The sequence below is a fragment of the Corvus moneduloides genome, chromosome 9, assembly GCF_009650955.1.
Source record: "Corvus moneduloides isolate bCorMon1 chromosome 9, bCorMon1.pri, whole genome shotgun sequence".
NCBI classification, from domain to species: domain Eukaryota; kingdom Metazoa; phylum Chordata; class Aves; order Passeriformes; family Corvidae; genus Corvus; species Corvus moneduloides.
Window position 1 is genome coordinate 22689755 of NC_045484.1, and position 24571 is coordinate 22714325.

Genomic DNA, 24571 nt, shown 5'->3' on the forward strand with positions numbered 1-24571 from the left:
AGGTGCCCCTTTTCCCACTCTGTAGCTGGTGTCTCTTCCAGGAGGACGCAGAGCTTCATTACAGTCCCAGGTGTCACTGTAACATGCAGAAATGAATTAGTAGCTCACACTTCTGTAAGCTTATTCTGTTTGTGAACCACTGGAAATTTTCAGCGAAGACCAGAAGCTGCTGATACCATTATTTCTGTTCACACCCTTCTCACATTTAAGCCTTTCATCCCCAGCTCCATCCTACCTTTATCTCTGCCAGCTAAAAGCCACTAGATAATTTTACCTCTAACTTTTCCGAGGAGCAAATGTGAACCCTCCAAAAGCTTCTAGGAAACTCAGCTCTAATAGTAGCATCTTTGTGTCGGGGATCCTCCAGCAATAACAAAAATGGCTAGCAGAGTTAAGGGGGAAAATCACAGCAAGGCCTGGTATCACTCATTGCTTTCGGGTTACAGTTCCCAAGTGATAACAGCTATTAGCAACACTTTGACGTCTTCCCTACCGTGGAGGGGAGGGCAGGAGACAGAAAACATGTCAAGCCATCACCTCCATGTTAAGTGATAAGTACCTATTTAGACGGCAGAGTTAAGGCTGAATGCATCAGGCAGGGAACACTTTGTGCCAAAAAAAAAAAAAAGATAAAATTTTAAAAGATAGATAAAAAAAAAGCAGGGTTAGGGTATTTGTTCTGCTGACAGCAGCTGTGATGGATTGTTTAAGAAAAATAGACTCCTTATGTTTTTCCAGGGCTCTCAGAAAGCAGGAGTCCAGCACTTTAATACTCTCAAATGACTGGCCTTGAGAGGCAGCAGAATGTCAGAGCCACCGGCTGGGCTGTCCCCACGCTGACACCTGCCCCGGCTGCCGGCGAGAGGCCGCTCTTCGGGCTGGGGGCGGCGTGTGCCGGCAATTTCCATCCATTTCCTCGGGCTGGCGGCTGCACCCTGACACCCGTCCCCTCCCCTCGAGCTGCCCCGGGCCCACGCCTGGCGCGCCTGCGGGTCAGGAGCCGGCGGCGAGTTGGCACGGGTGTCCTTGCCGACATTGCCTCAGCGCTGCCCACGGCTCCTCCACCCGAGGAGGGAGGAGCAGGTCTGGGGATCGATGGCCTGGGATCGCAGCAGCTGGCACGCAGGCTGCAGCATGCACCTTTGATCCATACCAAACCTGCCCCTGTATTTGTACACGTAAACCAGGTGTTGCTCCTAGTTTCGGTGAGCTGCTGAAACATTCCCAGCTCATCTCTGCAGGGTTGCAGGGTCCATGGAACGTGTCGGGAGCAACCGGCGTGAGCCTTGCAGCATGAGCAAGGCTTATGTGCCCTCGGGATCTGTGGACACAAGCGGGGAAAGCCATGCATCCAGACACGTCTCTTCTCCTTGGCACGGCACGGCTGGGCTCCAAGGGGCAGGAAGGAATCACGGAGCAGGGCCATGGCTGCCCAGCATGGCAGGAGGGGCAGGAGGAAGGAGGGAGTGCAGGGCTTGGACAAGATTGATGGCCTCGTTGCCATTAAGAAAAAAATTAGCCGGTGGCGGCTATCATATTAAAGGGTGAAGAAGCCGTGAATTATTTTCTTAAAGATCTTATCACTTACAATGATAATTTTACCTTCCAAAAGGCCACTTTTAATGAGGCAAGGCAGGCAAAAAGTCATGATTTAATGCCAGATTTTTTTTTCCAAACACATTTTACTGCTTTTTTGTCCATGTTTAAAAAGCGCCGGTGACCTTTTTTTATTTAGCTTGCCCCAGGTGTAATGCTCAGTCTGATCCTCTCAGGGTTTATAACCTCCACAGAGAGTGCCTTTACCCAATGGAGAGATGATTTAAAGGGGAGGGAGAAATATGAAGCTTCACCACCACTCACATACAGCCCTTGCTCCATCTTTGATGGTGGGAGTTGTGGAGGGGAGACCAGGGAGGGAGGAGAGTCCTCTCCCCCAAATATCCTACTCAGACACACTCTGAAGGGCAGCTGGGATGTACTGGCAGCTAGGCATGGATGAGCTGACTAGTGGCCTTTCCCCAAGGGAAAAGGGACATCTCAGCATCAAGGCTTGTTCCCACCTTGCTTAAGAACCTGGTCCCATGGTAGAGAGCATCTCCCCATCAGGAGTGTCTCACACAGAGCACTCAGTGCCATGTTTTTGGGCTGGGATGCCAGAATTTGGGTCTGCCATGCAGCATGGGCATGCAAAGCACATGTAAAGCTACCTTTTCCCTCCACAGCCATCTTCCCAGAGCCCAGTTGAGAGAGGAATGGGAATTGTATCACTGCCCTTTCTCTGCTTGCCAGGACCTGGGTGGAAATGAGCAGAGTGGGTGCAGGGAACAGCAAATCCTTGGCTTGGCATGCTGTGGTCAGGCATCCTCACTGCTTAGCCATTGGAAAACAGCTTCAACATGACAATCTGGAGTAAAAGAGGCCAAAATTGGGATGGTAGAGGCTGGCCTAATGCAGGATTGAAAGTCACCCTGATGGTGAGTGCCTTTTATAATCCCTTAGCCTCTGAGCCTGCATCCCTGCCTGCCCCCATGGCTGCCCGAGAGGCAAAGTGTGGCACAGCGCAGGGAAATGAGAAAAACAAATGAAGTCAAGTTTCCTAAGAGTGAAGAGGAAGTGTGACTTGGCATCTCTAACGCTGTGTTTAACATGCCGGCAAGGTATTTAGAATTGAAGTGCTTGCACACAATTTAAAAATAGACAGTTTATTAATCTAAACTGCAAGTGTATGTAGAAGAGGCCTCGAGATTGACATCTTTGGGATTAGTTTAGCCCTTCGTTTTTCCAGAGGTCATTGCCATGGTGCTCAGGAGGTTTGTGGAATAAATGGGGCCAGCGTTCTTCCCGGGACCACACGCTAAAAACTAATACATAACGTTTAATTTACTGTCTCCATAGCTAGCCCAACCATTTTTCACATAATAATATTGGATTAGAGCTACCAGAAGCTGAGGGGGGAGCTGGAGGCAGGCAGGGTTTGTCTGTCTGTCGTCAAGGAATGGGGAGATGGGTATTTTTTCCCCTTTTCTAGAATACACTGGAAGACAAAACAGATTTAACCCTCCCAGCTCCAGGTTGCTTGGCTTATTAGAGCATTAACACTGCTGCAGTCAGGGCTGTTACTCTGAGTCACAACTGAATGCTTTGAACCTCATCCCTCTCTTTTATAGGACATGTGCAATCCTGCTTATTCAGAAATGGTCCTCATCCTCCATTTAGAAAATAAAGAAACTAAACAACAGCAGGAGCTTGGGGTCTGCACTCTGCAGAAATTCTGCAGAGGGCTTTTCCAGAAATAAATGAGCTGTTCACCAAAGCCCACTAGCAGCTGGGTTCAGCCAACACATGAAGCCAGAGAGCCTCCCTGCTCTGCCCGTCTGTGCCCTGGAAAGTGGAGGCTGAGCTCTTGAGGGAGCCCTTGATGGGTGCTCCCAGCCCCACAGGCTCCCACTGGCCCTCCCAGTGCCTGGCATCCCTGTTGGGCTGGGCTGAGGAGCAAGCCAGCCCCAAGATGTGGTCAGCACAGCCCTCAGGTGGCAGAAGCAGTTGTGTCCAAGGAGGTAACCAAGCACCCCAGCAGGCAACTGCTCTGTGACCCCTTTCAGGACATCACATCTCCCCGCAGCCGGTAGAGCTGTGCTTTACGGCAGAGATCTGCACTGCACACTGGGCCATGCCTCTTGCCCTCATGGCAGGGCTGGCAGCTCATACCCATGGGGCTGAACTTGGTATCCCAAGCTGCCCTCCTCCACTGCCACCCCAAGCCTCCTTCCCTCCATGCCCGTGCTGGCTGCACTGCCGTGCTGTTCTCGTGGAGAGCTGTCCAAGCCTGGGGGATTGCTTGCTGCTGACTGAACCGATTTGTATGCTGAGTCATTTTTCCACTTTCTCATATCTTTCCCAAAAAATGCACATTTTTTTCACGTTTCATTTCAGCCCAGAGGCAAATATTTCTGGAATACTTGCCTCTCTCCAAGGTATTATGCTTTTTAATAATGTTGTCACCACACTTGACCTGTCCAATTCAGATGATATCTACACTTCCCTTCACAAACACACACATCTCCAAACAGTCATTTATTGTCAAATCTTGCCAGCTGATTCTCAGAAACAAACATCTGCAGAGCTGCATTTCCAGTGTACATTTTTTCACAATGTAGTGGGCTATATTTAGCCTAGTTGAGCTAATTTATAATTTAAATTAGAATTTTAAATTGCATTTTTCCCTCAAAGTACTCTAATAATAAAGTTCCATTGCAACTCAGTGTACATTTCTTCGGATGCTGTCAAACTCCCATAGTAATTTTCCTGCTAGAGTTCACTGTGTGTAGAATTTAGACTTACCTACTATTGACTTGAAGTTTATCAGTGATCTCTTAGGTCTCAAATATCACTGAGCTTTTTAACCTTCTAAAAGGCCCTTTTTTTTTTTTTCTGTGCTACTTATTAAAATAAATAGCATCATTACTGAAGGAAGAGGTAGTTGCACTGCAGAGGTGCTGAGAGCTTTAGTGCAGTTTACAAAGCTATTGAGAGATTTAGCGGCACTTAAAAAGGGCGGATGAGGACATGTAAGCACTGCTCCACCTCAGCATTCCTGTGCCTTATCATGAGAATTTCTGGTGTGGTCCTCACATATCATTTCCAGCAGGGTCTGATTCTGCCCCAGCCACCAGACCTGGAGTAAAAATGCCTGTCACATTGTTGCATGAATCATTTGTACTCTGCTAGACCCAGCAGCCTGGTCCCCTCGTGGGGCCAAGTCCCTTGGAAAGAGCAGAGCCAGTCCCATAGCCCAGTATTCCATCCCAGCACAGTCCTGCAGCTCAGCACATGCTCTCCATGGCTTTGAGGACAGCTTAGAGACAGGCAGAGCTTGACAACGCTCACATGAATTTCTCCTTTCTCTTGCAGTCAATTTTGTTGTCGGCCTCAATCAAGCGGGAAGGAGATTCTCCAACAGCATCACCCCACTCCTCAGATGACATCCATCACTCAGACAGATACCAGGTAAGCAGGTGGATGCTGTTGCTGGTCTCAGCCTTAGGCAGAGAGCCAGCTCACCCCAGTGCCCACAGCTCTCTCTGTGTGACAGCCTTGCTCTTGGCTATGCATCACTGCCCCAGTTCTCCTGCCAGCATCATGAGGACGTGAGCGCTTGGCCCCTCACAGGACTGCAAAGGTGGTCTTTTGTCTGCAAAGTCCTCCCAGCTCTGACTAGAACCACTGTGGTATTTAAAAATGTTTTTAAATCTTTTTAGAGGTTTCTGTTGCATTATATTCACCATTTTGGTCTTATTTCCATGGCTGTGTTTGTCCTTACCCACTCTGTGCCATTGAGAAACTTTCAGAGGAGTGACGTTTTTTACTCATGACTCCCACCCAAGACAGAAGTTAATTTGGACCATCCACAGCCATGCCAGCCTGTTTTATAAAACACTCTCTGCCCAGAGGAGCAGCAGGTCTTGACTTGGGTGATGCAGTGAGTAATGAGGGAGATGGGGCAAGAAATGAAGAAGAGGGCAGCAGCTCAGGTACAGCTTGGCTAGTAGTAAGTCTGTATTTTTGGGGCAGGCCGGCACACTCGACTCCAACTCAACACACATCCAAACTGTTTGGCTGCAAGCCTGTACTCAGCCACTGGCTTCAAGTAGGCTCTGAAAGGCAGCAGATAAATTAATGTTGGTCATCAGCACAGACCCAAGTGTGCATCCACCTGCTGTGTGGACAGGCTGGGTGGGCTGAGGCTGTACCAGCGTGGCAAACACCCATCACCCTCCATCCTGTGGTGGTCTGCAGCCATACCCTGTGCCCAGGGTCAGATAGGGACTCACATCTTCCTGCATCAGCCACTTTGCACACACCAAGTCTGTGTTTGGACCCGCAGAGAGAGGCTGACGACCAGTGCTGAGGCTCTTAACAGAGCAGACCCAGCTGCAACTTGTTTCCTGGAGATGGGTCCAGTTAGTAGCAGATTCATACATTTGTTGCCCATTATTCCATCCTCTGTCTTATTTATTGGTTATATTATCAACTGTGGATCATATTCCCTTGTGGCTTTGAGTTATAACTTGGTGTCACATCATAGCTGCTTTACCTTCCCATGAACAATAAAACCTGGTGCAAAGTAAGAGAAGCAAAACCTTGCAGAAGATACAGAAATGCCTGTTTCAGGTAATCCTGCTCTCTTTCCTGCCTGTTTATTAAGACTAATAAATAAATTACGTTCATTTCAAAAGGGCATGGAAGAGACTTTTGCCATGGCTCCCTTCGTTGGAGAACCCCCTTCCTTCCCACTCCGCCAGACATCAGTCTCTGTGAAATTGGTGGCCCCTTGCAGCCCTCTGTCCCTGTACGTTTTTATTATGTCATACTCAAAGACAAATATTCTTAGCAGAAGCCCCTCTATGTGCTGAGTCCAGCTACTCTCTAATGTGCTTTAAGTTTGTGAGCATATTTTATGGAGGGTTGCAGCCCTTAATGCAAATGTGTAATGGGAGCTGTAAGTCTGCACTGCAGGGAGAAAACACCTCTGGGGCCTGATTTTCATTTACGTTTGTGCTGGCTGCGTTATGCTGTGCTGGCAGTGTAAAGGGACCTCAGAGTGGGTGCCAGGGGTGCGTAAAGCCTCACTGTATTCTTAATAAAGCCACAGTATGAACGAGAATTCAGTCTGCCTGCCTTACCAAGGGACATGCCCAGGAAGCAGAGCAGAAGATTCTCACGGTGGTGATTTTAAGGTCTGCAAAATTTAGCTTTCCATATGCAGAGGTGTGCTGGAATTATGACTGTCCCTTGTGTTGTGATCTAATGATTATACAGTGTATTAGTAACATGCTAGAACGTGAGTTATTGGCGTTTGGGTTTTCAGAATTCCTGTGGCTCCGTTTTCTCAGTCTTTGTGCTTATATACCATGGGGATACTTAGGGAAGGAGATTTATGAATAGGAGTGCTACGGAAATAGGGGCTGGCACAGCACTTGGGCTACTTGCTGCTTGCTGCATTGCTCCCCATGCTGAGAGGGAGCTCCAGCGAAGGCAGTGGGGTGGCTCCTGGATGTGGGGAGGAGGGGATCCTCTTGCCTCCCCTGTGCCAAGCCTGGTTGCTGGAGTTTGGTTACATGGACACTGATCAGACAGAGGTGGTGGCAGCCAATGGATTTGGTCAGTAGCGGCTGCTCCTCTTAAATACAGTATGTTCTGTCAGACGGAGCTTCGAGTAAAAACAATGCCATTTTAGTTACATTTCGATAAAACCCTGAATAAAACCCGGTGGAGAAATCAACAGCAAATTACAAGTGATACACCATACTGCAAATATGGCATTTCAGGCTTGAAGGGAGCCCACAGAATATTTGTGACTGAATAGCAAGTGTAGTGTGACTGAAAGCCTAATCCTTGTCTGGAGAAGGCTCACCTCCTTCCCCCGGAGCTCAGGTAAGCGTGCCTCCCGAAAAACAGCTCTATTCAGTGAAAGGGTAAAGCCAACAGTCAGCAGCTTTGATTTTATAAGTAAGCACATGTATGAAAATCCAGCTGCAGGTTCAGCAGGCAGACAGAGCTGGGATGTAGGACAGTCAGGACTGTGCAAAGCTCACCAGCCAGCACCTGAACTGTCCAGCTGCCCATCATCATCTGGGGCAGTGAAACATATCAGGGGTTCTTTTGTTTTCCATCTGAAGAAGAAGCGACAGCCTGTCAGGTGCCAGAAAGGAGACCCAAAATTTAGGCTTGATTCCAGGAAACAAAGTCTGAGGAGTCTGCAGAGAGGGGAACAAATGGGATTTGTGCTTATAGGAGCCTCTGCTGCCCAATTTGTAGCCCTCAGCTCTGTCCCAGCCTCAGGCTGGTCTGCTGGGGCCATCCTCCACCACAGCTGCACGGCAGATATGGGAGAGAAATCCGTGAGACGGCTTTGACCTCCCAGGTTTGCTGAAACGTGGAAAGGAGAAGAGGGAGGAGAGACTGGAAAGTGCAGGCTCTGCCTGTAGCCAAGGTGTCCTCATGGCAGGAACCATTTCTGGGTAGGGCGGGCAGGTGTCAGAGCCCTGGAGCTGAGGTGAATGCCCAGCCTAGCCCCGGCAGCTGCAGACGGTGTCAGCGGCCAGGAAGGACAGGGCTCCACTTTCCCAGGGCTCCAATTCCACTGCCAGGGCAGGCCCTGGGGGCTCCATGGCAGGGCCAGGGCTGGGCAGGGGCCAGGGAAAGGCCCGTTGGCCACCTGGTCTTATTGCCCCTGGACACTGATTGGGCAACAGCCCTTCGTCCCCCAGTCCCTGACGGGGCAGAGGAAGTTGGAGAGTGTCGCCCTGGTGCCTGATTGGCCACTGCCTTTGGGTTATTTTTGGGACCAAGCCTCTGATTGGCCAGTGACGTGCGGCCTAAAGGGTGCTCAATCACTATTGGACAAGGAAAACTGCTTCCCCGTTGTTCCCAGGCTCTGATTGGCCAGCTGCCCCTGGGCAGCAACGTGCCTTTGGGGTCGGATTGATCATGGCCCCTTGGGTTCCAGTGGGTCCTGACTACTGATTGATCAGGCACCCCAGGGTCTCAGTACCCCCGATTTCTGATTGGTCAGGTAGACAGGGTCCCAGTAGCCCCTGATTCCTGATTGGCCAGGCCGCCCGGGCTCCAGCCGTCCCGAGGCTCTGATTGGCCGGGCTCGCCGGGCGCTGCCGCCCCCTGTCGGTTGTCATGGGAACTGCCTAGTGAACTCTCACCCGCGCGCCGCGGGTCACATGACCGGGGCCAACATGGCGGCGGCCGCCGGGGGCTGATCGGCGGCGCCTGCCGGGCCGCGCCGCATCCACCCGCATCCCGGGCCCGCCGCCCGCTGCCCGCCCGCGGCGCCCGCGGCTATGCAGAGCGGCAAGAGGGGGCCCGGCGGCGGGGGCCGGGAAGAGGTGGGTGCTGCGGTGGGGGGGAGGCCCGCGGACGGTGCGTTGTCCCGGGGATGCGCGGGGAGTGGGGGGACCGGGCCGGGCCTTGTGTACGGGCGTGGGGCGAGATGTTTACATCCGCGTCCTGACGCTTCTTCCCTCTTGTTTCCCCTCTGCAGACCTTCCTGCGGGTGCGAGCGAACCGGCAGACCCGGCTGAACGGTGAGTGCGGCCCCCACCGCGCCTGCCCCTCCGAAGTTTCCAGAGTTGGGCCGAGTTGTGTGACACTCTCACGCCCCCCACACCGCAGGCCGGGAGCCGCCAGCAGCCTCGCCGGGGCCTCGACGTGCCGGGGGGGCACAGGGGGCATGGGGGTGAAGCCCTCCACGCTCATCCCCGGCTCCCCAGGGAAGCGGCTCCCACCGCCCGGATCCCCGCAGCCGGTATAAAACAGGCCCCGAAAGCCGTGTTTTCTGTGTGGGCCCTAGCTGCTGAGCTTTCACAGCTCTTATGGCTGAATCTTGCAGTAAACTTTTAAGAAGCCTGACCATCATCTGACGTCATGGTTTGTTTTGTTTGGGGTTTTTCTCTCAAACCCACGGATGCTGGGATGGTACTTCTGTTCTTGTATGTCTGAGTGCTCCTAACAAGTAAACAACTGTTTTTAGTGGACAGTGGCCTGGTATTTAAAAAAACCAAATCAGAGGTCCTTTTATTTCAGAGAGAGCCCATTTCTGTGCTTTGAAATTGGAAAGAAAAGCTGAAACTTTTTTTATTAGAGCTGAAGAAGTTGGAACTTTTCTCAAAGTTCAGAGGTCAGAACTTACCATGTACATAGTAACAATGTTATGCTATCTGATTTTGTACTGCTTGTAGCTACCTTAGTATGTAACATTTAGTCAGAATTTGGTTATTCAGGCTATCAGGAGTCTCATTAATCTCGAGCTTCCGTATGTGATAGTTCACGATAGCACCTCTGATGTTGCGCTGATGGAGTTTATTTAGAAGATCTACTGGAAAAAAAAAGCAAAGGCTTTAGATTATGCTGATAGCAAAAGAGTTTGCTTGAATTTGAAGCTCTCCATGTTTAGTGTAGTCTTAAGCAAATAGAAGCTACTGACCCAGATCTTTGATGAGTTAGACATAGCTGAATTCAGAACTAGCCTCGGGAATTTTAAATATCAACATAGAGGGCCAAAAAACTGCGAGCTCTTGAAAGTCTGTTAAGTTGTAGAACAAAGAGATGAGTTACCTTGCACCAGTTACAGGTAACTGCTGGCAGGTGCTCGCTCTGCACTCCAAGACAAGTGCAGAGAGCTGCCAGTGCTGGCAGGCAGACACAGAGACTTCAGATGGCTCAGATACACTGAGGTGCTGCACTGTGGTGACTTGTTTTGTGTGACAGAGGTCTCTGGAGTCAAGGATGTCAAACTGTTCCTTTATCATAGCTGGATAGCTAGGGCTAAGTTCCCACTTACCACCTTTTTTCAGGCCAACAATGTGCAGTCACCTTATTCTAAATATTTTTTTTTAAGGTCTGAGCCAGACTTGTGAAATTCTTGGTGTTGTGGAGTCCTTCAGTATGAAAGGAAGCTCTTGATGAGAGCATGCTCTGCTGAACTGGCTCAGTGGTGTTTTATGCTTTTGTCTCTAACCTGAAGCAGGGCTGCAGCACAGTCTGTGATTTCCTCTTGGGAACTCCTCTTGGCCCCTCTTGTTGGATGTTTTTGTGAACCTGGGCTCATCTGAAAGGAGGCAGGTAGTTTTGTACAGCATTTGCATTGTTTTTGCTGGACATTTTACTCTTTTTGTATGTACCTTTTGGGGTGCAGCCATATTGCAAACGAAAGAACATATATACAGCCCTAATAATGCTGGGGTTTCCTGTCCGTTCTCTTCTTCACCCTGAGATGAAGAGGGTCCAAATGTTAGGGAGCTGGATGCAGAAATTCAGGTGAAGTGCTTTGGATCCCAAAGAAGGCCAGATTAGATCAGAACTGGTTCCTTCTGACCTTTGCTTCTTGTGACTGATTACTGCTGTTCCCAGAATATATCTGTAGTGATGCCTGGTCCAGTCTGCACCCAGCCAAATGGTTGGGTGGGTTCTACTGCTCCTTTCTCTGCATGTGTCTTTACATTTGTACTTCTGAACTCTGCCTGCTTTCTTGTTTCTTCCTCCACATTTGTTTGCACTGAAATAACTGGGATATTTGTAAGCTTTGCCATATTATTGTTGAAGAGTTATTTGAGCAGTATTGCTTTAGGTGGAGAACGCTGGAGTGCTTTAGGGGAAAAAAAAATCTGTTTGGCTATATCTCACATTTTAATGAGCTTGTAATTGATCGTGCAACGTTAGTTTCCTAATCTTGATTATTTTACATGAAGAGAAGTTGTGCAGGACTTGTCCAAAGACAGCTGGCTCTTTGTTTCATATTTTTATTGACACACTGCAGAAACTTAGGATATGGCAAATGCAGTCTGTCAAAGAAAAAATTCGTTTGTTTTTATTATGTTTTACATGTACTTTTCAATATTGTTGTAACCAGTTTATCTTGGTATTTCTGTCAAGCTTTTACCAGCTGAGTTCCAGAAGCACTTCCCATAAAAAGGGCCCATGGTGTTTGCTCTTCTCCCACATTGTCCTTGACCCAAATCTTGGCTGCCCAGGCTGTTTGTGACTCAGTCTTGTTTGGACCTTGCTGTTTTCCATCCTGTTGTGTTCATTTGGAAATGTGCAAAAGGAGCTAAGGGAAGACAGGGTAGAGAGGAAATCTCTTCTGTGGGCTGCTGTTGACCTGGCCACAATGTGATTAAGTCCTAATAGTTACATGGTTCACATGTACCTGACTGGCCAGAATTTTACTTCTGTGAGTCAAACCTGTGGCTTAAATTGAGCTGTAAGTAAGACACATGCATTTTCAGGCTCTGGAGCAGGAGATTAATGTTCTGTCTGTTAGGCTCTTGGTTGAGTGTTTGTATCACAACTTCCCTGTCAGCCTCAGTGAGTCAGTCCTGCACCTCTCACCTGTACTAAACTCACTTTTTCCAGAGGTTGTGTCCTTGTGAACCCAGGAGTATGAGGTGCTGATTCCTGGTGAACCTGTGTGACAAAGGAGGCATTTCTTTCATTTGCCTTATTTCCACTGTTGCCAAACTGGAAACTTTAAGCCACCCTGTAAATTGATGCTTGTGGAGTTTAGCAGTGCAGAGCAGGTTAGGTAGTCATTCAAAATTAGAGGCACAAAGTTTGGGTTAGTGTATCAGAACATGGGTTAAGTAGGTGCCAACCCCAGAGAATAGCGTCAGATTGAAGGTTGCTGGAAATCATCTGTGTGGAACTTTGGCCATGCAAATCTGAGAACTGCACTGAGACCCTTTTGTGAATCTGGCCTTTAATGTTCTCTCTTGGGCAGATGAGCAGCAAATTGTACTTAAGGTCTGAAACAGATTTCTTCTTGACGATCTGTTTTCTTGTTTTTGCTTATTCTTGAGATGGCTTTTTGTGCTCTGCCACTGCTGCCTTTTGTTCCCTTGCATCAGATGCTCTGGATGAGTTGATGATTCACAAAAGCTTTTTGTGATAGGCCTAACAAAAGTAGGTATAAACACTCCTCAGGACTCCTCTCGAAGAGAGCAGGTGCTAGCTCTTGTGCTTGAATATCTTTGACTCAAATTTAGGGTTATTTCCAAAGCTGGCATTCTCAGGTGAGTTGTGAAATAGGTCCTTACAAAGCTCCTTTTGCACCTCCCTGAGAAGCTGATTCCAGTTTTGGTGGTGACCCTAAGCCTGTCTCTCCAAACAGACCGTGCAGTTTGTTCAACCACCACCACCATGTTCTGTGCTTTTGTAGCTGATGGGTGGGGGAGGAATAAAGCTGGATGATTTTCACTGGAAAGGAGACAAAAATGTTTCCACTTAATTTGATTGGCCTGCCATTGCAGGAGCTGATAATGATGTCTGCATAGGACTCAGGGGACCACTCAAACTGGTGGAGGGAATCATAAGAGATATTGCTAGTAACTTAATCACGTCCTTTGATGCTGCAGGAGAGGTTGGTGCAGTGTCCACTGCTAGATGCTGCATAAGAGTACTTCTGAGGTAATTAGTGCCCTGTCCTGAAGGTGAATTTTTGCTTGGGGAAGGGAGTACAAGTGAAAACTAAAATCCATTAGCTTTTCTCCCAGGAAGTTCGGCTGAACTAGAGAGTAACACGATCTTTTGGCATTAATAAGGCTCAGCCTTGATGGGGAGAGCCTGTTGTTAGAAAAGATCCTTGGTCTCTTCTGCCAGTAAGGCAGCAGCGGTGGGTTGGCTCTTTCTCTCTGCAGCTGTGGGAAGGCAGGGACCAGTGTGCCCTCAGCAGCAGAGGCTTTGTCAAGTGCCGTTTGGCTCCTTCTCTAGTGCAAGCAGCCTCTCACCTCCCATAGCCCCATATTAGGGAACTACATACCAAGGAAGGGAAGAGCAATTCCCCTAGCCAGCACAGCTCCTAGGTTAAGTCAGAGACCGTAACTCAGACTCTCAGCCCTTGCAGAGTGTCCCAATTCTTGCTCACCTCCATGTGCTACTTTCTCATTCATCTGCTGTGGGGACTTAAACTCCCTGGGTGCCTGATGGTTTCGTGTAATCTTGAAGGAGAATGTGCACTTGCAGCAGGAGCAGTGTGTAGGGTAATGTACATCCTTAAAAGTGAGGCCTCAGAGGTGCTGGAAGCCCTCTGATAGCCTAATAATAATTATTAATGCTAATAATAATTAGTGAACTTCTCACCTCTTGGCAGAAGGTTGGAATAATAACTATGGAGTTTTTGTTCAGTCAGAGGTAAGAATGGGTCAGGCTTGTGCAAAAACCTCCTTCCCTGAGTTCTGTCCTCTTTGTACATCCAGTCCTCAACTGGCTGCATTTTTATCTTCCTGAATTACGGGAGGGAATGACTTTTTCTTTTTTTTTTCCCTTCTCCCATGCTCTCTCGAAAGGAGAGAGGGGGAGAGGGATTAGTGAGCTAATTAGAAATGATCGCATCTATCAACACTAATTAGCAATCCTGTGGTCTCACTTGCGTGTTCTTTTGAGCTGCTCCCCTTCGGGACAGCGCCACAATCAGCCCCTGCCTTTGGGGCCGCTCCGTCCCTGCCGCGCTGATTGGAAGTGATGGCCGGGCTGCGTGTGTCGGGCAGGGACAGCGCCGCTCGGATGTGCTTTCCAGGCTGCTCCTTTTCCATTCCTCCTGTCACCAGGGGCACCCTTGGCCTCCACGGGCACGACGCTGCCGCTGCTAATGACCACAGAATGAAAATGGCAGGGGGATTTGTTTTCAACACCTCTTTCCTCCAGTGCCTTTTTTACTTGTGGCACCGCAACTCAAAGGGCTGCTTCTCTGTGGAGCTAAACGAGCCAAGATTGGGGCTGGCTGCTGGGTCTGGTGTAGAGCTGCAGCAGAATGAGGTTCTCTTCCCAGCTCTGCACTAGCATTTCAACAGCAGATCAGGTGCTTGTTCTGGCAAAATAGTCCCAAGATTTTATTAGAAGACCCAAAATAAGTTGTCTTCCTTTTGTCACTGCTACAGTGCATGGACTGGGGGTTGGCAGTAAAAAACCCCTAAAAATACTATCAAATTCACTAGGCAGGCTGCTTTAACTGAATTGTGTGGCCATGGGGAGTCCTACCAGAATAATTAAACTGCTCCTTCCCTGCGTTTCCCTGTTAAAAACATGATGAGGTGAGAGAAATTTGTGACTGCAATCGGGATAGAGAAAAGGCTTTGTTTCTGTTTTTCTCTCCAGCTTGGTGTTTGCTGAGGAACGCTAAGTCAAGTCTGATTCCAGCCTCTTTCCCTATTTTGTGCTGGCTCTACAAGAGCTAGTGAGGCAAGGAAAGAGCATCTTAAACTTACATGAAAGAGCCATGCTGAAGGATAGAGGCATGCACTAAACCAGAACTTCAGAAATCTCTTGCACACTGAAGTACGAGCCAGAAAGAGCGTGGGTTAACTCTGCGTAAGAGAGGGTTGTGGAGCTTCAGTAAATAAAACTTAGACAAACTATGAAAGTTGTGTGTGTTAACTTGAGAGTCTCTCTTGTTCAAAGTGCCAGATATCAAAAACATTCTTGTTTTGGTTTCTAGTTGCTTTCTCTTATTTTAGGAATGTCACATTTACAGAATCCTTTCCAGGATCTGAGGAATGGAGATTTATTTTTCAGGAAGTTTTTGCACTTACGTATTTCAGTGAGGAAAAACAATGCCCAGGGAATAATTTGAACCTTTCTTAGTGCTGGAGCATGAGGGAGCATAGGGGATGATAAATACTCCTAGTTCCAGATTGTGGGAAAATATATCTTAACCCAGAGAGTCCTGAGTCCAGGGAAGCCAACAAGAAAGTCTTGAAGGAGGCCTTTCAGTCTGTGTTGATGTGTTCAGCTGAAACTTTGTAATTCTCTTGATGTGTGTGCTCTAAACAGATGCTCTTTAGAAAACAATTGACAGAAACTTTTCCTGTGCGCTGGTCCTTCTCATCCTGGCGTTCCAGCAGCTTTCTCTGACTCGTTGGCTGCAGGGAGCTGTTGATCCCACAGTGTTCAGGCATGAAGGCTTTCAGAGCATGCTGCAGTGCTCACAACGTCAGTAACGATTTCTGGTTAACACAGCTTTTTGGTGGTGTCATCTCACATTATCACATGGGCTTTCCTTGGGCTTTTTGTTGTCTCTCATTCAGAATTTTGACCTTCCTTATTAATTAAACAGTGACTTTCCTGCAGCCAGTGATTGAGTTATTCAGTAATACCTGCCTAAAGCCATCATAATAAAAGACAGAAGTTCTTTTTAATGCAAATTATTTGGTTCCAGATGTTTTGATCACATTAAACGATGGCTCAAATTAACCAGCTATTGGATTAAGCAACAGGCTACCTTGGCTGCTTTTTCTAATCATTGTGATTCCTAACATGTTTGTTTCCCGGAGCATGCTCTCAGGAAGGCAATGTAGCCCCTAGTTTTCATGAAATAAAAACAATAGAGAGCCAGAAGCTATCTAGAATGGGTCCTGTTTCCTTTCCATAAATATTACCTGCTAGCAAGATGGTGCTCTGACTTGTTTGTGGTGTTCTGGGAAGAAATTTTTCAGGGTGTACAGGAGGCTCTGTGGTCCTAGAAGTGTTTGTTAAATACCTTGTCCAAGGCTATCAGGTGCTACATCATCCTTCTACACTCTAAGCAAGTTCTTGTAGAGGGAATAGATGTGTTTGTGGAACGGCCTCAGACTTAGAAGACAAAATCCAAAACAGGGTTCAGTGGCTTGATCACTCAACTTTGAAAACAATTTCAGATTTCCAAGGGAAAGATTTTAACTGTTTTAATAACTTACCATGGGATGTGCAGCAGATATTCCCCCTCCTAGTTGTTAAATTGTGAGTAGCTGCCTCTGTGAAATCGGAGTGCTCAGCTACAGGTTACAAATTTCCTCTGAAAAGTGCCAAGTAACAGTCTCTGTACTGTTTATAGAGGTCAGAATAGGAGGTTGCAATGGGATTTTCTGGTGTGAAAGCTTACCATTTCTGCCAAGGGTTTATTATTTGGAGCTGAGCAAATAAAGTCTGCATCACAAACTTGACATGTCTTCCTTTTTTGTTTGTTTTCTTTCCCTGATTTCTCCATGCAGCTCGGATTGGAAAAATGAAACGGAGGAAGCAAGACGAAGGGCAGGTATGTCCCCTCTGCAGCCGACCTCTGTCAGGATCCGAGGAGGAGATGAGTAGGCATGTGGAACAATGCCTTGCAAAGGTAGAGGCGCAGCAGGATCATCAGCTGCCATTCCCTTCTCCCTACTCCCAGCTTTGTCTGCAGTTGACCTAATGTGGGGCAAAAACTAACATTGCTGAGCTTGCAGGCAATGCTAACTGTCTCCCTAAGATCTGTAGTCAATTCTTTGTCTGGGAAGATGAATTCTTCTGGATTTTTCTGTTCTGTTGCATTAGTAACTTTTTACTTCATGCACCCTTCTGCTATTACAGAAGTCTAATTTGTAGATTTTTAAGGGTGGAGCTATTGAAGTTTGTGAACCTTTTGTAGGACTTCAAGCATCCTATACAGCACAGGAAGAACAGTTCTTTCTGATTTGTGCCTTTCACAACATTAGAATTATTGTTTGGTTGGTTCTTTTGTAGCAGATTGAGATTTGTAAAGGTTGCATGACCACCTTACTCCAGGAAGTGCATTTAAGCAGAACCGTTCTCTTGCTGTTCATCCCAAAGACAGCAAGGAAGGAGAAACAAGCCCTGGGGGAGGGAGAGAGTTGTGTCATAGAGCTTTTTGTTCATGTTTCTCAGGAAAAACCTTCAGTAGAGGACTTGTTGCCTCAAGAGGTGCATAATATAAAGAGAGGTGTATTTTGATCAGTATGCCCCAAAAATAGGTTACTGGAGAGCACTTCTGCTAGGGGTCAAAGGAATCTGTGGTATCAGGTTCCTCTGTGATAGAGGAATTTTGCATGCAAGGCAGGGGAATGCATGTTGAAACGAACACCAGCATTGTTGTAGGGACCAGACCTTAAATTTCCATGAGTAAAAATTATGGAACTTGCAACTTGTTTTGATCTTAGGCTGTCTGTCAAGTTTTTTCAGTACCTATTTACTTCTAGTTTCGATCAGAAGGAGCAGGGGTGGGAATAGAGGCTGCTGTACGCTCTATACTTAACTGTCCTGGGAGCAGTCCAGCTTTTCTTCCCCATCCCACCATGAGTTATGAACCCCAAAGAGCTGTTTCATGCATCTCAACACTCTGCCCCGCTTTACCCCCTGCAGAGAGAAGGTTCATGCATGACTGAGGATGACTCTGTGGACATTGAGAATGAGAACGGCAACCGCTTTGAAGAGTACGAGTGGTGCGGCCAGAAGAGGATACGGGCTACTACTCTCCTGGAGGGAGGATTTCGAGGTGCGTCGGTGTTTTGGGGGCACTTGTAAATCATTCTGCTGTGGAAGTTGATCATTACCTATCTTTAAAGGGAGGGACATGGGGATTTCCCTTCCACAAAAGGCAGAACCATCAGCTTTTGCCAGAATGTGAAGTGATTTCAGTTTTTTGTCCCTCTTGAATGATGAGAGTCAAAATTTGTGCCAATCTTGGAACAAAGCATGGGGTTATTTCTCAAGAAATGTGGCTGAAGAGGGAATGGGTAGATCATTTTGGGAAAAGAGCATTTTATATCTCACACATAGTAAGAAATACGTGGAAATATGCGAAAAGAGGGAAATAGAAATGAAACTGTAAAAATTCCCAGCCTGGAGTGACGAAAGCTGGTGTATCAGCCTCTGGTGATGTATTGGAGGTGACAGCTAAGTTGCTTTAGCACCTGCATAAAATATTAAAGGGCCAGTTGTGCATTTATCACTCCATCCCTTTTAAGGTTGATAAATGAGAATCCAGGAACCTGCTCCGCACCTCCAGCACTGCAAGCCCTTAGGGCTCTCAGACAAACACATTTTATTTTTCCTCCTTCTTTTGCTCCTTCCCCAGTGACGGGGAAATCAGTTACCAAGGAGAGAGTGAGTTATGGCAAAATTTGACCTCTCGTGAGCTTTATTGGTGAAAGTAATTTTAGCTAGAAACCTGGCCCCTTTCTTACATTCAGCCCTTTGGCCTCAAAGAGGAGGATTTACTAAACTGTTCGTTGGCATGAACCTCAGGCACTCACAAGAGTCTCGCAAGCAATCCACGTAGCGCATGCTTAATGAGAGGAGGAATGCTGGCTCCCTTCGTTCAATAAGGAGGATGGGATGTGATCTCTTCCTGTATCAGCTTGGATTTTAATTTAAAATATCTCGAGGGGAAAGGCTACTGCATAAGGGAGTTGGACTTAAAAGCCAGCCGTATGCTCAGCTAAAACCAGGCACTCCTGGTCTGCTCTTGCCTTCCTCTGAAATTAAATTGTAGTTGTGTTATAGCAGAGCAGATGATCAGGAGCACAGAGTTGAAGGAGCAGCTTCTTTGGGCTTTAAAGGATACCCAGTGAAGCTCACGCTGTTGAATCCTGTGTCAGTAGCCTAACTTTTTTTGTGACTGTATGGAGAGTTCTGTCTGCATGATTCCCGGTAGAGGCCTGATGAGACCATGCAGGATCTTAGACTGTGTTTATATAGTATAGACGCTACAATCTATAGCAGGGAAGCATGGGATGTCTGTGTGCCTCTGTTGTTGTCACTACTAGTCCTGATTAGAAAAAGCTATTCAATTCATTTCTTCCCTTTTTGTGCATGAGTAGTTTCTTCCTTCACCCCCACCAAACACCTGTATTTGAGGAGAGCATGATCTTCTACTTCCTTTGGTGTGGACATGGTGCTGTCTTCACCTGGTTAATGTTCCCAGTTGTTTTTGAGTTAACTCACTGAAGTGTGATCTGAACCTTCCACGTTGCCTTGGTTATATGGAGACCTTCTTTCAAATGAGGCTTCAGGTGGACAAAATGCGTGTAATTTATGTGGTTAGGCTGGGTAAATATAAAGTACTTGCTCTGTGTTGCATTTTCTTCAGTATTTTAAGGAATTCTGGATGTGTTAGTTGTTATTATGTAGATCACCTGCTTTCCTCCACCAGAAGTTAGACAGGTTCTAGCATCAGTCAGTGTTGTAACCTCTGCGAGATGGCTGCACACACATGAACAGATACTTGGGCCATTCGTTCATATTTAGAGATGGCCTTGCTTCTGTCAGGAATTACGGGGTCTGTCTCTTCTTTCCTTTTTGGCACATTTGTGACACTTTAAAGAATTACATGGACAGATCCAGGAAAAGATGGGAAGTCCAGGAGAAAAGCAGAATACAACTACATGCAGTTCTAAAACCCTCCATCATCACTCTGCTGACAAGGCTTTTGGGTTAGACTCCTCTTTGTGGTGCTGGATGAAAGGTGTCTGTAGATCAGCTCACAAGCACAGGAATGTCCCCGTAGTATTTCTAGTGAGAAACATCCTCCCTGTGCAGCATTTTGTGACAGAACCACTGCTGAGGAAGAGACTCCTGATACCTGAGCAGCTGGCAGGTCTCTAGCACCTGGCCTTCCTCCTCTGGAGCACACCTCTGCTGGCAGCTGGATTCAACAGCTGCCATGCTTCTCTAAAGAAGTGTCCTCTTCCCTAAACAGTGGCTTTCCTACCAACTTTCTACCTAGTATTTTGGGATAATCAGACATAATGTACAGGGTACCTACGTACTCTGTGCAAGAAGTTGTTGTAAAATTTGAAAAGCCAGAGCAAAGCTGGAGTGATCTCCTACAGCTGGCTGCTTGCATTTATTTTTAATTAAGTTACACTTTTTCATGCTCTCTTTTGTGGCTCTCCTGTTGGTCTCTGACTGCTGGCATTCATGCGTCTCCATCACTCAGGACTGCTATGTGCACTCTCAGGTAACCTTAAGGTGACTATCTTTCTTCTTTCTCTGCCAGTGTTGGCTCTTGCCAGACAGAATTCTTAATTTACAGCCCTGAAGCATAGCATAACGTTTGGTAGATGCTTTCTAATTCTTAAAACTGCTTTGTGTGGAGTTGGCAAGGCCCTCATTAACCCCCGTCACCTGAGGCTTTGCATTTGGCTCTGTTCCCTTTGCTGAGAAGTAGCAGTGATGTGGAAATCAAAGGTCTTTTATAATGCCAGACAGCCTTTGCCAGGCTACAGGGATGTCACCAATGTCTAAAGAGATGACATGGGGAAATACATGAAACCGGAGGGGAAAAGAGATGGCCATGTGTCTCATTAATTTTTGGTTAATGGTGTGTTGCTTTGAGGAGATGTCACAGCTGGGTGAAGGGGGGGAGCAGGACACTGTGGCCAGTGTGTGTTGCACATAAGTCCATTGGGCAGCATTACAGCAGTGACTCGAACTTAACACTGATCCTGGCTTCTTTTTATCATTTTTGGTTAGCAGACAAGGTTCATACCACTCTCAACATGAGGAAAATTCTTGCCAATTATATGGAAAATCCTGACAGATTCCCAGCTGGAGTAAGGTTGAGAAACCTTGGGTTTTTTCTTCTTAAAAACAGAAACATCACGGAAATGAACAGCCCTGTTTGAATTTTCTGGAAGGTGGTCTAAAACCTAGGACCAATCATAGGCTGAAACTCTCACTTGTAAGGTTCCTAAGATGACACTCTTCTGCTTCCAAAGCACTTGCAGGGAAAACTTGCTCTTCTAACCTGAGGGGCTGTCTTAGAAGCTGGAAATTCTTTGTCTTCTCTGTTTGTGTTAGAGCTGCAAGCCCCCAGTCAGGTCTAGTGTAGCAGAGCCAAAGCGCACCTACTTGGCCGCCACAGCTTGGCATAGCTGAGGCAGCAGGTGGAAAGAACAGGCTATGGCAGCAAGCAGGAATATGGCATGACTGAGAAGTCCAGGGATCAGTGTGTTGTCTCTGAAGCTGTTTGGTTTGGTGAAGGATTTCAGTCAGGAAATGTTTAGTACTTCTATCTGCCCTCCTGGCTTCTTAAAGCATCATTTTCTATCATTCAATTTGCTCTCCAAAACCAGAAGGATGCAGGGTGTAAATGAAGATTATTGGCAATTATATAGGGTTTGGTACCACTTTGTTTCAGCAGAGGTCCTGCGTGAAGTAGGGGTTTGTAGGAGAGCTTGTGGTTCTGTTTGGGGTTAGGTGCAGAAGAACACCAGCATGAAATACCAAGCTCCGTTTAGGTCAAGCTTGTACTTCAAAGTGTAAAACTATACAGATAAAATAATCAAATATTCCCCTGCCTCAGCACAGTGTCACAAGACTACAATTTCTCTTGAAATACCTGAACATTCAGTAACTATCTCTCCGCATGTCTCTGAATCATCCCTCTCCGAAGCTCTTTGTTGCACGGGATTATTTCATGCCATCTTTAATGAGTTTCTGTGTTTAGGATGCCAGCAAGGCTTCGCAAGTGAAAGCGTCAAGTGGTTTCCTCTCTGATGTGGGGTTTGTTGGGTTTTTTTTAACGCTCAACATATTTGTAGCAATTCTTCTCTTCCAGTCCGGAATGGATGCACATTACCCTCAGTGTTTACACTGCAAGGTTATCCCTTTAAAGAATTCCTGAGGGAAGTTCAAAAGGGTTTTTTTTTCTTTGAAAGATTCGGTGTCTCTTTTTGTGTGTATGTTTCTTACTTGAAAGAAGGGAAGGGAGGGGGGGAAGTGGAAAAAAAGTGCTTTATCTGAAAAGAATCACATCAGCTTCACACTGATAGAAGCTGCTGTCATCTCTTAAACGGCTTAGCACAGTCAAAAGGCAAGAGGACTTAAAACAGTGTCTTACACAGGGATCGATGGGTGGAACACATAACTCGTAACTGCAAAAAAAAAAGGCAGCTCGGGGGGAGAGATAACGGTAATGATTGCATTGAGGGAAGCTTGAGGGAGGCTTGTTCTTTGTAACACAGCTTCAAAGGTGTCTGGACTGGTGCCTAAGCAAACTGTCCTGTGAAGTTGCTGCCTCTGTAGGTCTGGGGAAGGCAGGGGGGTGGGGGATGCTTGCACCCTTCTGTTTCTTAACAGATGGGACAAAGATTAGTAAATGCCAGGTTAGCAGCTCCCTTCTGCTGCCTCGGATTTGAGGAGAGGATTTTGTCACTTGGTCTCTTTCCGTCCGTTCCAGGAGGCAGCTTGTCCGGGAGAGGGGAAGGAGGAGAGCACGGCTGGGGCGGTTGGGGAGCTGGGTGTGGGGCAGGATGTCAGTTTATCGATCGCACCTCAGTCAGGAGAGCTGCGGGCGCAGTGCTCTGAGCACGAGCGGCAGCGTGCTTAATGTGATTGAAAGGCAGTTAAAATGGCGGTGACCTTTTCAGGGGGAATTAGATTGCCTGCCAAGAGTGGTTAGAGGGAGTGATAACGCCAGCTTGAGGAAGCTGTCCAGTCTGCTTCAAAGGGAGAGAGACAGGGAAAGCAAGCTGGCAGCAAGTACCATTTAAAGCACGAACCGTGCGGTCTGATAGAACAGAGATTGCTGTCCTCTTTAGATATGAAAGAATTGAAGAATTGTAGCTAAGTTCTCTCCACCCGCCCTGTCCTCCTCTTCTCCCCTTCAGCTCCCCCACCAAAAAGCCTTCCTCTAGGTGCATTAGCAAGCTAGTCACCATTGCTCTTCTGGGTTTCTTTTGCTTCAGCAGATCAGTTGCATCAAAAATAACACAGAACAGAGAAAGACTTTGAAAATGTTAAAATGGCAAGCAGGGCATTTTCAGGGAAGGATACTTTCTAAGAAAGATCAACATGATAAGGATCTGTCTGATAGATTGTAATACTCTTGAAGAAGGAGAAACACACAGGGATTACTTAGCTCTGAAGTTTCTCTTTATTTTTCTGTATTTCTTTTTATTTTCCCATGCTGCCCTCTTCCCAGGCTAGCAAAGGCCTTGGATCTGTTTGTTAATGTCTTACCAAGGGAAAAGAACAGCACAACTAAGCATATGCATAGAGGAACTTGGTAAAGCCTTTATAAGCTGTAACAAACTACAGTTATCCTTGGGTGTCCATTTGCATTGGATCTCATGTCATGTACAATTAGGGCAGCTGTCTGGAAAGTGGGACTGTATTAAAATGTTTAAAAGTTTCTAGCAAATGGCTGCAGTCCTCCCACTGTCAGCTTTCTATCGCCACAGAATCAAGATATGCTTCAGTTTGAGCAGCAAGTGTTGTAGGCCAGCCTTAATCCGGTGTGCCTTAGTTGTCCCAGAAGGAGCATTGGGGCACTAGCTGTATGCTCCTCCAGTTTGTTCTCCTTCTAAATCCGTGCAGCATTAGAATAATTCTTTCACGTGTGAGGACCTGGCCTCAGAACCTAAATAGATACCTTTTTGTTCTCCTACCTCAACAACAGGATTTTGTGATTGCAGTGACTTCTTGGGTCTGGTAACTGCCTGGCAGAAAGCTCCAAGTAGAGAAGGAAAACTCACTTGTGCATCTCTCTGTGATCTCATGAAAGCAGAGCTCTACAACGAAACTCTTTAAATCTGTGTTTGACACGTGTGGAAACAGGGAGAAGCGTCTTCTCTAGTGTTACAAAGATAGTAGCAGAGCTGGTGACAAACCTTAAAAGTCTTGCTCTAGAATCTCACTTAGTAGCCAGCTGTGCCCTCTTTTTCAAATAAAATATAATGAGACATGCAGGAAAGCTTCAAGAGGCAAGGAGACTTCTCTTCTCCCATGTCAGGAGATTAAGACTGTATTTAAGGTTATACTGGTAAGAGGGTATAAACTGATCTACTCAAATGCAGCAAGAGCGTTTGAGCTGAACAGTAAGTGTGTGACTTCTCTTAAGACACTGTGTGGGAAATGGAAGATGTCACTGGCATATTTAGGCCTTTTGGAAGAGTGGTCTAGTAACTAGAATCAGTTTTGTTGTTGCTGTATAGATGAGCAAGAATTCATTTTACCTTGGCAGGCTGAAGCAAACTTCAGCCTGGATGCAAGAGCAGTCTGTGGTAAGAGTATAGGGAATCTTTGCTGTAGTGAAATTCTTAATCTTCCCCCATTTTGCAAGAGCTCAGTTCAGTACATTTCTCTGCCACGTTTCCAGTGTCAGCGTCTCTCTCTAAGGCGAATGTGTCTGTACATCTGAGCATCTTTCCCAGCCTCTCAGTCCTTGAATTTTAGCCTTCCTATGTTTGGGTTGCTACCTTCTGCTGGTCACTTCTATCTGCTGTAAGCTTCCAAGTGGGCAAGACGTATAGAT

The 24571-nt window shown here is 46.9% G+C and overlaps 1 protein-coding gene across 7 annotated transcripts in view; it reads left to right on the top strand.

Annotated features, from left to right (window-relative positions):
- The window catches only part of RNF220 (ring finger protein 220), a 220847-nt gene that overhangs the window by 155368 nt on the left and 40908 nt on the right, over positions 1-24571 (top strand). For 4 of the 7 annotated variants that reach the window (XM_032117589.1, XM_032117592.1, XM_032117590.1 and 1 more), the window contains 4 exons: positions 4912-5007; positions 9056-9098; positions 16533-16654; positions 17674-17806. In XM_032117589.1, coding sequence (XP_031973480.1) covers positions 4912-5007; positions 9056-9098; positions 16533-16654; positions 17674-17806 — 394 coding nt within the window. Of the gene's footprint in view, positions 1-4911; positions 5008-8733; positions 8901-9055; positions 9099-16532; positions 16655-17673; positions 17807-24571 lie in introns of those variants that run through there. The other 3 variants (XM_032117593.1, XM_032117594.1, XM_032117595.1) reach the window with 2 other exon arrangements.